The 14,973-nt window shown below is 43.2% G+C and overlaps 1 protein-coding gene across 1 annotated transcript in view; it reads right to left on the reverse strand.

The window, feature by feature from the left end:
* LOC306736028 (ALK tyrosine kinase receptor-like) overlaps window positions 1-14,973 on the reverse strand; it is a gene marked incomplete at both ends in the record, with an annotated part of 325,018 nt that overhangs the window by 181,580 nt on the left and 128,465 nt on the right. Inside the window, 1 exon segment of the mRNA XM_079217608.1 lies at window positions 1,095-1,253. Within this exon segment, the coding sequence (XP_079073734.1) occupies window positions 1,095-1,253 (159 nt within the window).

Raw genomic sequence — 14,973 nt, forward strand, 5'->3', positions numbered from 1 at the left:
ATTTCACTATTTTTCCAATTTCATCCAGCACTCCAGTCATCTGGTCTCAGACTCGTAGTTCATGATAGGAAAATAAAAAAACATTTAAGGAAATAAATAGACTCCTCTGTCTCCCTCCATTTCACTATCACCTCAGGAGATAAGACGACAGAAACGGTTTTCTCATCTTCCATGGTATGAAAATGAAGGACGCGGGGGCAGAAGGAAGGCAGGGCTACAAGATGTCTCAGACTACTGGCTCAGCAAACCATATGCAGCGCTTTGCCTGAGAAAACTTGAGGAAAAGTTATACGGTATATTTGCACCCGGAAGGTATTTGGCTATTTACACCTGGCCAAGTTTATTATGCAACTTCATTTATCAATAGCTAGATAGCCCAAAGGCTTTTTGAGAGAAGTTGCAAGACTATGAAGACGACCAGCATGTGTAGATAGTCTGTGGTGCTGGATGGTGAGTCCAACGTATCACCTAAGAGACCGGGCTTCAAGTCCTGTGAAAGTCCATTTTTACACTTGGTTTACTTTTTTCTTCTTATTATTATTATTATTATTATTTTCAGTGTCAGTTTGGTTCGGTTTGGGAACAAAACTACTTGGTGACGTTTTGTGAAATATACCCAGCTTTACACATATCTAATGAGCGGCTGGGTCGGGTGCAAATAGCATTCTTGGCTACGCTCACCTGGGTGCTTGTCTCTGCATGCTGCGTGCACCCGGATGCATAAACACATCAGCTATTCCACCTGGGAGCAAGAAGCATTGTTGGCTTCTGGAGCTCGGTGCTAATTGCATCTGCTAAAGTAATCTCAATGTGCACACCATCAATAGCACACCAGCAAACACGCCATACTGTCTCATTATTTCACTATTACAATTTGAGCATGGCTTATAGTTGCCAAAGTAGTAACCCATAATGCAACAGCGGCAAAAAAGCCCGCCACGACCAAACACTAACGGTGACTCGGAAAGTGACTTCCCCAGAAAGTGACTGCGTTCGTCTTCAAGTTCAACGTAAGCAGAGAATATGGAAGTATGAGAAGATGGAGAAAGTTTGTTGAAAAATGAAATTCCCCTGCAACGGGGGGAGCGTGATACCTTGGTTCTTACCTTCCTCCCACCCCTGGGGGCTTCCTGCCTTCTTCTGGCTGTTCTCGGTCCTCTCCTCCCGCAGGCCGCCGGCAGCCACGATGCTCCAGCTGAACTCTGGGGAACTCTGCTGGTCACACGCTCTGCTGCTGCCAGGGCATCGGCGATCTGAGGACAGCAGAGCATTTACATATGAATGTGCACAAAGACTCCTCAGCAATAGTACAACAAAAAGAAATCACAAACTCATTGTGGAAAAGAAAACCGATGGCGGCGGCGAGTGCTTCAATAACACCAGGCAAAGATGAGTGGAAATGTAAAACGCTGCACAAGCATTTCTAGAATACTAGTAATAACGACATAAACCGCCGGGGAGAAGAAGTTGTTCAGTTGAATAAACAAAACGTTGCCGCAGCAGGATCTGCTTTTGAACTGGAAGTCCGCAGCTTCACCAGACGAGGCTCGTGCTTCTTCAACCGCAGTCGGAACAGACGTGTTTGAGACGGTTGCAGGAGCTTCTACTTATTCAGGTTCCTTCCACGATTTTACTAAAACTTTCAGAAGATCAGAAGGAAGAGGTAATAACAGGCTCAGGAGGAAGAACCTTGTCAGGTGGATTATTTATTTATTTTTCAGATTTAATGGCCTCATGCTTTTTGGTTGCACAACATCTCCTTTGTGTCGGCACGCAAAGCGAGAAGGTGACGGCTTTAATGGCCACCTGAAAGGGGGGGGGGGGGTACACATAAAGTGGTCATTTAAATATTGCTGCTGTCAAAACTTGAGCTGGCTGTGGTAGAAGTTGGTAGAAGCTGGCTGTGTGTAGACTGTAGACTGTAAATCTCTGCTTGAGGTCTTGGTCACTTTCAAATGACTTCTCCTATTGGCTCTGGAGGAGAGAAAGTCTGCACGATGTTGTGTTTCTAGAATAAAGTGGTCCTCTATCCGGGCTGGGTTTAAACGTGTACTGTGACTAATACATGAAAGAAGACCACATTAGAGCTATGAACATAAAAACATGTGTGTGATAATGCTATGCTGCATTATACTGCTCTTTGGCATTAAGAAAAGCTCCCAACGATTAACATAATCGGTTTTTCGCACAATTTAAAAAGTGTGTTTTTGTTCATCAGATCTGTGCAGCAGAAAGGTGACAGTGTTTCTCACAGCAGCTTGACTACGACTAATCATGTTACAGCTCATAAAAGACACACGACGGAGCTGCCTTAACACACCACAAAGATAACATATGGAAGTAACACCAATTCAACATGGCAGGATGGTTGAGGAAATAATACAATCAACAGAGAGAGAAGACTCTGCCGAACGCGATGATATCCTTGTTATGTTTGTGGAGTTTAAAATGTGACCATCAGGGTCTTCAAACCAGTTGCACAGCTCATGTGACCACGATGTGAACACCAGACCTATTGTCCTTGATCTCTAACCAATCTGCAATCCTTGCCTTATATATATATATATATATATATATATATATATATATATATATATATATATATATATATATATATATATATATATATGTTTAGCATAAATATGATCAAAGGTCAAGAGTCTGAGCAAGATTCCCCAATGACTCCTTCGAGAGCTCCCAAGTTTTTTAACCAAACATTGTTCGGTGCCTCCCCACAACCCTCAGACTAATACTGCAAACATCCCAATCCAGTAAAGCATTGACATGTTATGCTGCGTTCACACAGCGCGTGAAATCGCGTCGTGACAAAGGGGGCGTGGCTTATCGCCGTCGCTTCTCTCCGTGAAAAAGAGTTTTCTTTTATCGACTATGGAATAAATAACCATTATTTCCGCGCTATACTTGGTGTGGAAGTCCCAAACATGTCGGAGCATCAAACGGCCTCGTGTCTGGGTTACAGTGTTGTTCTTCCAGGATAAATATTCCCAGTAAGAAGTTATTATTATGTTCTATGTTTAAGTACCAAAGGAACAGTGTCTATCCACAACTGGGAAAACCTACTTTCTCAGCGTTAGCTGGTGCCTGTCTCTAAGAAATCAGAAGCAATTTCCCATATTGATTTTGGAGGAAGAGCACTCACTTCAACGCTTTGTAAAAGTGTAGTTTTCACATGTTTGCTCGAGTAACCGTCACGTCTCACTGAACCCTGCTGTGTTCTCCAGACAGAAGACGCTCCAACAGGAACCGGTGGGTCACGGGGCGGCTGCGCTTGAACCCATGTTGGGGTTTCGCCATTCATTATAAACTAATGTCACAACAGTGCTTCTCAAGTCTGTCCGGGTCTGCAGAAAATACGTCTTTCTGCCTTTATTATATTACATAACAGCTGAATCTAGACAGGAAAAGGAGAGAGAGGCAGTGAACAATGCTAGTTTGGTTCCGTGGAGTATTATGAACAGAGGTTGATATTTTGAACTTCACATCATGGTATGGAAGCTTTGGCTGTAACTACACTGGCACGGAGGGAAACATAAAAACTGCCAATGGCATAAAACTATATCTACACCAGAAAGCGACCTTTACAGAAACTAAAGTCAATAATGCCCTATTCTGTAACAAATCCTCCACCGGCAATGCACTCAAAAGGTCACATGGTCCTATACTGTCTGCCGGCCTCGTACGTCTCTGTGGAGCGCTGCTGAACTTGGAGTTTTGTTTTAGCAACTTCATTTCTTTATCAATGTTCATATTCTTGCTCCTAATTGATTGCATACACATGCAGAATGTTGCTTGAAAAGTAAAGTTTCTCTCCTGCCTTCCTGTATGTTCAGCATCCCATACGCACCATCAAATACCCCTCACCATTAACAGGCCCCCATAAACCCCTTAAATATGATCATCTGCAGTACTTAACATATATTATGAGACTTTGAACACAGTTTGGACAAGTTATCAGTGAATTGAGACGTAACAGCGGATCCTTAAAAAGGAGCTTTACCTAATGAGGTGGCATCGGGGTAATGCTTCTCTTTAAATGACATGGCTGTCCACTGGAGGAGGCAGCTGCCTTCAGAGGAACCGTTGGGGAAGTCGTTCCCAGCCACTTAGTGCAGTAAGGGTAATGGTTCCCATGCTTAAAACTTGTCATTTGGCAAAAAACATCGATTCCTGCAGCTCATTGCCAACGGGGACCTTGAGGCTGATGAGATGTGGAGACATTGAGAGGTTCAAGGTTGTGGTGAAAGCTCATTTCCTTCACTTCAATAAATGTCCACGCGGCATGGGGATGATGCAGTGTGTTCATTACAACCTGGCAACGGCATTACAGCACATGGTGGGGTTGTTTTTACCCCTTCAATTAAATCACACGTCAACATATATATACACCATTGATAATAATATAATAATATATATCATTTCGATACTTTTTATCGCGAGTACTTTTCTTTTTCGTCACAAGAATTGTTCTTAACTTTCCGCAGCACGAACATTGTGCACAAAGGACTCGCCCTGAAGCAGGAGACGGCGTCTCGTAGCTAAATGACCGTTTGGTGAGAGCGGGCCGGTGAGCAGGATCCCAGTAGTGGATCCTCTGTAGAGAGGATCTACCAGAAGCTTTGACTGCTTGTGATGCGGAGTATTCATGTTCAAACTGCTTTTCATAACGCGTTCATCTCTCAGCGTATGGATCACTGAGGCGTTCAGTAATGTTTGTCTTGTGCGTCGTTTCGTAATCTGTGTCAAAAAATCGGTCACATGCATACTTGACAAAACACTCAGGGAAACTAACATGGACATAAGTTTCAGAGCTGTCTCCTCACATTTTCACAGCCTTCAGATATCATGCCAACATCCAAGCATGCAGAATCACAAAGCTGCCAAACGCTGAGGAGAGATATGACTGAAGACCCGCCCACCTTGTGCTGCAAAGGGACGAAGAACTGAGGGGCGGTAGACGGCTTGTGTTGCCCATTCCTCCACAATCACATCTTTGATTTATTTTCAAAACCATAATGCCAACTGAATATGTCATCATATCCTTTTTTCATGTATTTTTTGACATCACTGAGCTTGGTTTACCTTTTGATAACACCGCTGCACATTTTAATCAAAAGCGACTCGAGGAGCTACTGAAGAGGAATGTAGGCTTACCTCAGAAAGAAAGAAATATATATTTCATACACACGGTTCCAGTTAATTAAGAGCGGGTCATGACAAACACTCTCCCATTACCCCAAAGTTTGTTTTAATATTTGATTTGTTCTCGAGCACAGAGTAATTGCTGCTTGAGATATTACAGTTTCACATTGAACACCTGGTTCAATTTCAGAGATAAGAACTGATGTCTGTCTACTTAGAAAACCTACCGGCGGCAGGAAGACACTTGAATTGAATGTTGATGTATAATAGGACGCATTGTGGATTTGGGTAAAAGTAGTTTTAACTTTTTGAATAATTAGAACAATGTCATAATGATTCAAAAGCGCTGATAGCCTATTTTAATTGAATTTACTTCATTTCAAACTCCTGCAACTTGTTTTTATGTTTTATTCTACGACAGTCAAACCCTTGATGTAAATGTTGGTATTGGTTTCATAAATGTCTGTAAAGGTAGTTCACACATTTCAAAAGACACTTTTTTTTCTTCATTTGTTTTTCTTTGCTTTTGTCACTTTCCTGTCCCATATGGACACCTCCATTAAAACAAGTCCTGTATCCCCACAGGTCAGTGACTATTCATAAGGCTGACTTATATAAATGATTAAATGTTGCGTGCCTTTATCCGATAGTAAAATCCTCCGCTGACGTTTATTGTTCATTCATTTGCGTCCATGTAGGTTTCATCTGCATATGTTTACAGAATCCTGTTCACTAAGCCACTGCATGCTGTTCCAGATTATGATAAAAACACATTAGACACAGTTACATTCTGTGCTGCATACATATATTAAAACAGCATTATCCACTGTCTTTATTGCAGTACATGCCAGAGTATATGCCGTCAGCTCAGTGGCTTTAATTGCCTTTACAGATATTTGTTACGTATTTTCAGTAAAGCCACAATAATGACTTCATGGATTGATTTGATTCATTCAGGCTGTCAGAAAAGAAGAAGAAGAACTGGCACTGTTTTATCTCAACATTATGTCATCCAATATTTGGGCTTTTTCGATCCAAGTGAACTGAAAAAAAAGAAGCTCAATCAAAAGAGTTGCCATGTCACAGATATTATTTAAATAAAGGTTGACTTCCACCTCCGCCAACCCACACGCCGTTACTGTGATGTCATCTCATCCAAATGGCTTCCATCTGATGTCAGAGCTCAACATTGATTTTAATCTCGTTGCCGTTTGTACTCGTTTGTCCTCGCCATGTCAATGGGCTTTCGGCACAACAGGCTTTGATGATAATTAAAGACAATCCATGAATTATAATACCTCAGAGATGGTTGTCGTTGGTTACGGTGATGCTCTGGATCCTACAGCTTGAAGCCATAAAGGCTCATGGAAGTTTTTGCAGATGCAAATCTACAAAGAACATTTAAAGACTTTAAATCTGTGAAGCTCAAAATGGCCAATTACAGCTTCCTGCAGTCGGTTTCTTCCTCAAACGGAGGAGGATTGAGTTCCTTTAAAGACGGAACCAAAGGGATGAGGCCTGCATGGCCACAGTGACAAGAAAAACAACAACAACAAAGACGATAATGGCTTGTAACAAACTTTTCTACATCTGCCGACACGGAGCTCACGGTCTATATTTCTTTATTCTTCGTCGGGGCTGCGCCCAATGCCATGTACACTTTGATAGGCTGTGCATATACAGTATTGATGGATAGCTCCACTGGAGTGAAGGTCATTACCAGAGCAGCTTCTCTTTGTGAATGCTAGTTTTATACTGAAAGTGGTTATCCAACAAAAGAAAAACATCAATTTAAACTCGGCCTGTATATGGTTCCCATACGTTTAATGTGGTCAGGGGCTTTAAAGGTAATGGGGATTCCCATTGAAACCAGGCTGCTCTTTTTGCTGAAAGGCGACCTGTCATGAAAACATAGTTAATAGGAAAACAGCTGTAAGATTTCTGCTGGAGGAAATATAGAAACAGGGCAAACTGTGACGTGTAGAGCTGCAGCAAATGGTTCAAAGAGCACTTCAAAACATAGACGTTCGAATTATTGTTAATCACAATTTACAGCGACACTGTGTGCAAGATCAACTGTCCATATCACTCACACACACACACACACACACACACACACACACACACACACACACACACACACACACACACGGTGCTCAGTCATCTGTGTAATTGTCTCAGTCCTCAGTGTAAAGGTCAACCTTTATTGAAAAAGACATAGATGTAATCATTTCCAAAATTCACAACATGTTTTTGTCCCAACAAAATATTCTACTTGAATCAATAATTGTTGGCATTTAGCCTTTCAAAAATGACATTTTTATTGGGGTCAAAAACACATCGGAAGCATCTGTATCCTAACAAGGAGCGCTGCAGCAATCCAACAGCCCATAAGAGATTTGAAGCGTCATCCAAAAAACCTCAATGGAAGTCAATGTTGAAGAGCTCTGAACTCTAAAGTCTATATTAATGACTCTACTTCTCTCTGGTTGTATAGAAGTCTATATAAATGACTCTACTTCTCTCTGGTTGTATAGAAGTCTATATAAATGACTCTATTTCTCTCTGGTTGTATAGAAGTCTATATTAATGACTCTACTTCTCTCTGGTTGTATAGAAGTCTATATAAATGACTATTTCTCTCTGGTTGTATAGAAGTATATATAAATGACTCCTCTGGTTGTATAGAAGTCTATATAAATGACTACTTATCTCTGGTTGTATAGAAGTCTATATAAATGACTCCTCTGGTTGTATAGAAGTCTATATAAATGACTCCTCTGGTTGTATAGAAGTCTATATAAATGACTCCTCTGGTTGTATAGAAGTCTATATAAATGACTCTACTTCTCTTGATGTATTCCCTCAGTAAACATTGTAAACATGAGTTTATGTCTCAATCTCTAGTTTCAAGTTTTCTTCAATACAGCATGATGTTCATTTCGTAGATTATGGTCATTTAGAGTCAAACAGACCATAATACAGGGGACGCTTTAGAGGCTACCTTGGTATTGACGGCTACCAGAAGTTATTATGTCTGCCAGTTGTTCATATTGTTGTCTTAATCAGGCAATGATTGAACCCTTTTTGTTCATGCAAGTTATTCAAACATTTTGGTCATTCAGTTGTACTCAAGGACTCTTGTGTCCCTTCTGGTTGAAAAATAAACCAAATGATCAACTCCAGGCTTCAAAGCTGCGGTCCACACATGAATGGGAGACTTTATAAGTTTATATTTGTAAGGCCGCTGCTTCAAGTTACAATCATAAACACTTATTTGCCAAATGATTTGAGTCCCTGGATGATGACAGCATTTCACCAGCTGAAGACGCTGATGTTGATAATCCCCTTTTCTGCCTCACATACAAAATAATGCTGGTATTTCTATTTATATGTCTTAAATTTGTACATTTGGTTATACATTGAGTCACCCAAGAGTAACGGGAAGCAAACAGATCACTTGACTTGTTTATTGTGATATTTGGGTTACTAAGAGTGACATTTTTGCACTTATACTGATGTTTTAGCTGAAAGCATCATCCCACCTCTGTTAGCACCTTTAACAGTCACCATGTTGAGAGCCATGTGGAGGCAATCCCTCAGTCATCAATATGATCTGAACTTCCAATGCATCACATGCAAGTAGAGCATTTGCACAGTCAGTGGTTGTGCCAGCGGCTGGTGAATGAGCTCACCGTGTCTCAGGCCTCAGCTCTACTCCACCTGGCTTCATCAGACAGGTGGAGGTGGAGCAAAGTGTCGCATTACGCAAACAGAAGCTTAATGAGATGCAATGGTGGCCATCTTCCATTTCATTTCCCATTAATGCACAGCTATGTGATTAGGTGTTTTAAAAAAGAGAAAACAGAGGCTGGGTTTGCACAGGAGTGCATTTTGACATCAAGTAAATTATAGCTAACGATTTATGCCCCTTTGTGGATTGCGAGTGAAAACTGCGCTGACAAATTTCCCCATGAAGCCCTTAACTGAGATGATGAATATGTTTATTTCCTGATTACAACGGGATTGTGTCTGACTGAGTTTATTTATGTATCCATTCCACTTTTTATGGCTCAGGTATTCCAGACAAATTCATTTCCTCTCAAGGGAGCTGGAGTTTAGACATACAGAGGATAGATGAGTGGCTTCTGAGTGATTTGGTACAAACAGCGGGTGACGGGTGCGGTACAGAAATGATCTACGACGCCTAAACACAGCGAACTCTGATTGAAGGCGAGGAACAGAGAGAGAGATGTCCGGCAGTACAGTATTAAGGTGGACAGAGTGACGGCTCCACGGCCCGCAACAGTTTTCGGGTTCTAGATCAAAAGAGATCAAAGTCAAATGTCAGGCTTTCCGTTCCCTGTGAACTCCTGCTTCACCTCATCCTGAGCATTCACTCTTCACAACTACAAAGGTGGCTCACGCTGGCATGAGGTCAAGAGAAACCCTCCACGACAGACACGACGGCCTTGAAGATATTGAAAACTACTGACAACACCAAACCACAACATGAGCCTTTTGCTTCACAGTAAGATCTAAATCACAGTTTGATCGTTTCCACTGGCGGCTGCTGGCAATTCTTTTTGCCACCAGCAAACATCCCGTAGCTTCACTCAGGCAACAAAACCAACAACAGTGATTGACAAACAGGTGTTTCCCGTTAGCTTCTCCGTCAAAGTTCTTCTCTCAAACGGGTGATGGAGAAGAGATTCTACCGAGTTAGCGTTTGGTCTCTGAAGAGCTCGACTCGTTGTCATGTTGCTAAAATGGGCGGCGGCTTGAGAGATTAGCCCAGACGAGAATGAGAGACGGGAACGCGCAAGTCTTTTTTAGGACGCTGATTGGCTGAATCGTATGTCATAGGCAGTTATTAGACCCGTCTTTCTGGGGCCAAATGGATCTGACCCGGCACGGCGCAGTAGACAGCGGCCCTCTATTGGCCGGCCACCACTGGTAGTTTCCCGTTGTTCCAGCAGTAGCAGAGCACTCTTCACAAATCCTGTTTTTGAATTTCCATGCAAAGTCCGAGACAAACTTCACATTAGATTCCAGCCAAACTGAGCAGATGTTTCCATTCATTTCATCATCTTGTTTTTTCTCTCCATCATTTCATTCCTGATGCACTTAAAAAGTAGCGGTCAAACATAAATGGTTTACTCCTGAGTGGGGAATGTGTGAGACTAGCGCTGTGATGCTAATGAGACCTCGGTGTTTGAAGAATGCAAGCGAGAAACTGAGAATTGATGTTCAATATTTGCAGTTTTTTCTGTTATTCTAATGATGCAATATTTTTATTTATCGTGGCACTTACTGTAGATGCGACCTTGAAGACTCTAAAGGGTGACGTGGTATTCGGGGGCCTCTTTCCCAGGTGTTGGTATTCCAGGCCCTGGGACCAGGCCGAGGACGGGTTGGGAGGGCTGCCGTATTTAAACACCTGCGCCACCGCTCTATCTTTCACACCCCTTTCCACCCATGCAAATGTGTTTTATTCCACTGCTGTGTCTCATTACATAAGAACAGCACTACCAGGTGATTGAGGCAGATGTTCTATTGTAGAGAACGGCTCCTCCTCAGGTGGCTAGCATCCATCTGAGTGCCTCCATTACAGCTGGCAGGCACAGCTGAACCGGGATGATCCATCTCGATGAGGAGAGCAGGTCTGGAGTGGGAAGGGTGGCGTATGGAAGAGTTTTGCTCAGCAGAATGTGGCAACAGGCTCCGCTGCCGTCATTCCCCGAGGGCAGATACGTCGATGTGTAGGGGAGGCAGGTCAGAGGCTCTGGCTTCACTGACACGCCGTGGCAGTTTAAGTGTGCTCACCAGCACGGAAATGCAAATGGAGACGTCGGCTGGCCCGCTAGCCCCTGCAGCTAAAGGCTGCTAATGGAAGCAGGGAGGCAGGAGGGTATGGGGCAGCAGGTGGAGAGTGTCCAGTCGGTCGGCGTTGGCCTCTATGCGAGGTAATAAACGCCAGCGGACAGCAGATGCTGTAGGGACAGCTGAGATCTATCACCGTAGCCTAAAGCAATGGTCACCGTGCCATGTTGTCGAGACCCAACCTTTCTTCTTCTCAGCGTCCTCTAAAGCTGTCCTTTATGTAACACAATGGATGTGCTATCTATAAAAGCCACTTGGTCCCCACACATCAGGAAGTGCAAGGCACAGACATGCGCACACACGCAATCAGTCAGAATACAATGAGATACTAAATATTGAGCGAGTAAAACATGTTACTTGTTTGTTCAATCAACAATGTGGCAAACAGCACAACATTTGTGGTAATTACGATTTAATCTGTTTCTCTGAACTGTGCCATCATTCATTTGGAGTCATCTGGCTTTTATTGCCCAGATGTGATCCTTCCTGCTGCAGCCACATCACGTTCGGTCCACTTATCGCCAAACAGAAATACTCTTCTCCTTTTATGGTGCGCCAACATGCAAGATATGAGAGATGAGAGCTGTCATCATGTGAAATCTAAGAAAAAGCAGTCGGCTTGACGGATCGATTGATTCGGAGACGGCGGGGTGATCGGTCGTCTCGCTGACACCAATTACAGCAGCACCACCGCAGGCTGCCGGAGGGAGAAAGGGCCCAGGGTCCCACAGTCAAGGATGTTTGTCAAACAGCCTGGGTGGCAGTTTGGTGGAGGCGGGACATTGAATCATTGCTTACAGGAAGACCTCCCACCCTCCAAATGGTTGGAAAGGGGCAAGAAAAGAAAAGAAAGTCATGCAGGATCTGTCGCCAGCGAGTGATCGGATTGGGTTTGAGAGCCGAAGACACACACATGCTCACTCGCTCTGATGCTCACACCCAGCGGGGTGAATGCTGAGCCCTGGGTTTCAGATCACTTTTTCTTGTGTGTGTGTGTGTGTGTGTGTGTGTGTGTGTGTGTGTGTGTGTGTGTGTGTGTGTGTGTGTGTGTGTGTGTAGCTGGCTAGTTAGCTAGCTAGCTATCTTACCAATCACACCATGCTTTCACGATACACTCCCGACGGCAAATGAGCTGGACAGCGGGCTGGTGGCCGGCGGCAGGGCGGGGTCTAAACACTCCATCTGTCAATCCCCGCAGCTCGGAGACCACCAAGCTGCAGAAAGCTCTCGGCTAGCTAAGCTAACTAGACTCCTAGCGGCAGGGGGTGATGTGGATGGGCCGTGCGGTGCGCTAACTCGCTAATTATCAGGGCTCTCAAGTTTTTAAGACAGGTAAGAGTGACATCCCCCCTCCACCCACCCCCCCGCACCTCCGCCCATGCCGTATGCCCACAGACCAGCCCCCCTCCCCCCAATTTTATTAGCTTTATTTTCATTGGTTGCTGGATTACATTTCACCCAGATACAACAGATATGTTTTTCTGATTGGCTATTCGTGTCGCCCATTTCTTTTTTTTGATTGGCTGGGTATTCTGGGAGACGTGATTCCTCCACGGTGAGGGCAGCGACCAGGTCATGTTTGTGCTGCGGCACATTAAATAGCCTAGAGTTTTTTTTCAGCGTGAGAAATACGATGTGTGGCGGGAGGGCGTGACTTAAGACCGAAATGCGTGACAGTCACGCTCAATGCGTGACACTTGAGAGCCCTGAATTATTGTCCAATATGTGGTACTTAAACAATAAATCCATCAAATTCAATGGCAGTAAATGTGCAAACAGGCTACAGGTTCACCAAACCAATGAAATAACGTATATGCTACACTTCCTGTGATTCTTTTGAATGCTGTTCACACGAGAACAGAACCACTCAGGAGTTCGCTTGATGGCAGCTAGGGACCAGGTTCATGTGCAGGTTCAACGGGGCGAAACAAGGATGGTGCACTCGATGAACGTTGGGAAAAAACAGGACATAAATCGACATGTTCACCCTTCAACATTATATTTAAACTGGGGAAGACGCAGGCGCTGCTAGACTGGTTTTGTTGATGCTCACACCTCCAGCGTTCTCTCCCTTCCCCTCAACAGGTCTGCAGTCTTGCTGGTCCACTGTGAACCGGCACTGTGTCCTAGCTTTCACATGTACGAGAGGGGAGGGGCAACATCGATGCAGCATAGTTTCGCGATATTTTGCATGCCGATATTGTATTGATACCCAGAAGCCAAGTATCGATCTTTTATTTAATCAATTAGAAACTTTTTGGTCCTCAATAATAACATCAATTGCGTTTTCAGTCCACTCGATGGTGCTGTGTTGCTTTCTGGTGAGATCAGCGTGATCGTAAGAAGTTGGTCAAAACAAACATGGACACATCGGAGAAAGAAATTAGAAATGTTTAAATCGAACGTCTGGACTTCCAGTCACTCGTAGCGCCGTACCGCTACGGATGATATTATGAACCCAGACGCGAGGGCGTTTGATGTTCCGACGTTTTTGGCATAACAAGTATAAAGCAGAAATAGTGGTTCTTTTCATGGTGGACGGCGGACATGATAACTGGTGACCGGCCCCCTCTCCGGCGCGTCCAGCTAGAACTATGTAGACTGTAATACAGACACAACACAGTGTTGGTCAGTTGTCTGCTTGGCAATCCCATTTTGCTGCAATGCAAATGATTGAAGTGAGATGAACAGACTGAAAAATTCATCTCATTAGATTAAATATGTTGAAACCCGCTTGCAGAAAGAAGTCTGATTAAAGCGTCGTTGTGAATCTCATCAGAATTAGCATTAGCAGGATCCCTGGATTCTCTCTAAACGGTTATAATGTATATACGTTTACAAGCTGAGCAAAAGGCTCTACAATATATTTATTGCACTCCCCCAGTAAAGGGATTGTGATCGTATCTGTGACACATCGCTGCAGAAGCGGCTGACAGTCAATTCAGATTAGTGAAGCGTGAGGGAACATCCAATACAATCACATCATCCACTTGAGTACATCTGTTTTTAGCATAAATATGGCTTTGAGACTTAGTGTTCTGTTAACAGTGATGCACATCAGAGCGACTATTCTCCGATGCTGTCAAGGTTTCTATAAATTAGGATCCATAATAAAAAAGGCAATAAACCCTGAATGTTGTAATTTTACAGGGACTCCGTGATGACATCCTTTGTAGGGAACTCGCCTGCAGTCCATACCTCAGTTATAGAAGATTAATGCTGCAGCTCTCCCTCTCTCTGTCTTTACTTGTAGAGTTGATTAAATTTGCTCTTCTGTTCTTGTGGTCCTTGCATGCTTCAGCGAAATAAATGATTCTCCAACTTAAAAAAAAAAAAAGTTATCACTTGAGAAATTGGTTCTTAATGCCTAGAGTTTTTCATTATTATTATTATTATTTTCTTTCATTATTTTAAATTACTGTTAAAGGTTTGGACAAACTTTTCCGCAATTTGAAATTGCTTTTTTTTTTTTTCTTCTTTTTTTTTATAAAAGCACACACTCAATGAATCCAAACGGACTTCATTACTGTGTGTTTACTGGTTTCTCCTCGAGCGTTCCACACTGGAGGATCTGATCCAACACATGTGTCATACAGCAAATTACATATTTGTATAACATGTGTAAGATAAAATAAGATAATCCTGTATCAGTCCCGCAGCGGGGAAATTTACATATAGAAGAGCAGTTGGTAGATTTGTGAATATGCAGTGTATGTGTAAAAAGGAAAGGAAAGGGAGAGAATAATGTGGTCTTTTCTAATGCTTATATGATCCATTTAAAACACTTTAACCAGCCGGTTCCCCACAGACATTAAATATGACTTATTCCATAAGCACTGGCAGGTTGCAGAGGTTTTGTCACGGTGACGAGGCTGATCAACAGAAGCCAGCGCTGTGACGGTAGAGGGCAGGCTGGACAGAGACGTTCAT

This window comes from Taurulus bubalis (genome assembly GCF_910589615.1).
Source record: "Taurulus bubalis genome assembly, chromosome: 4".
In the NCBI taxonomy this organism is placed as follows: Eukaryota; Metazoa; Chordata; class Actinopteri; order Perciformes; family Cottidae; genus Taurulus; species Taurulus bubalis.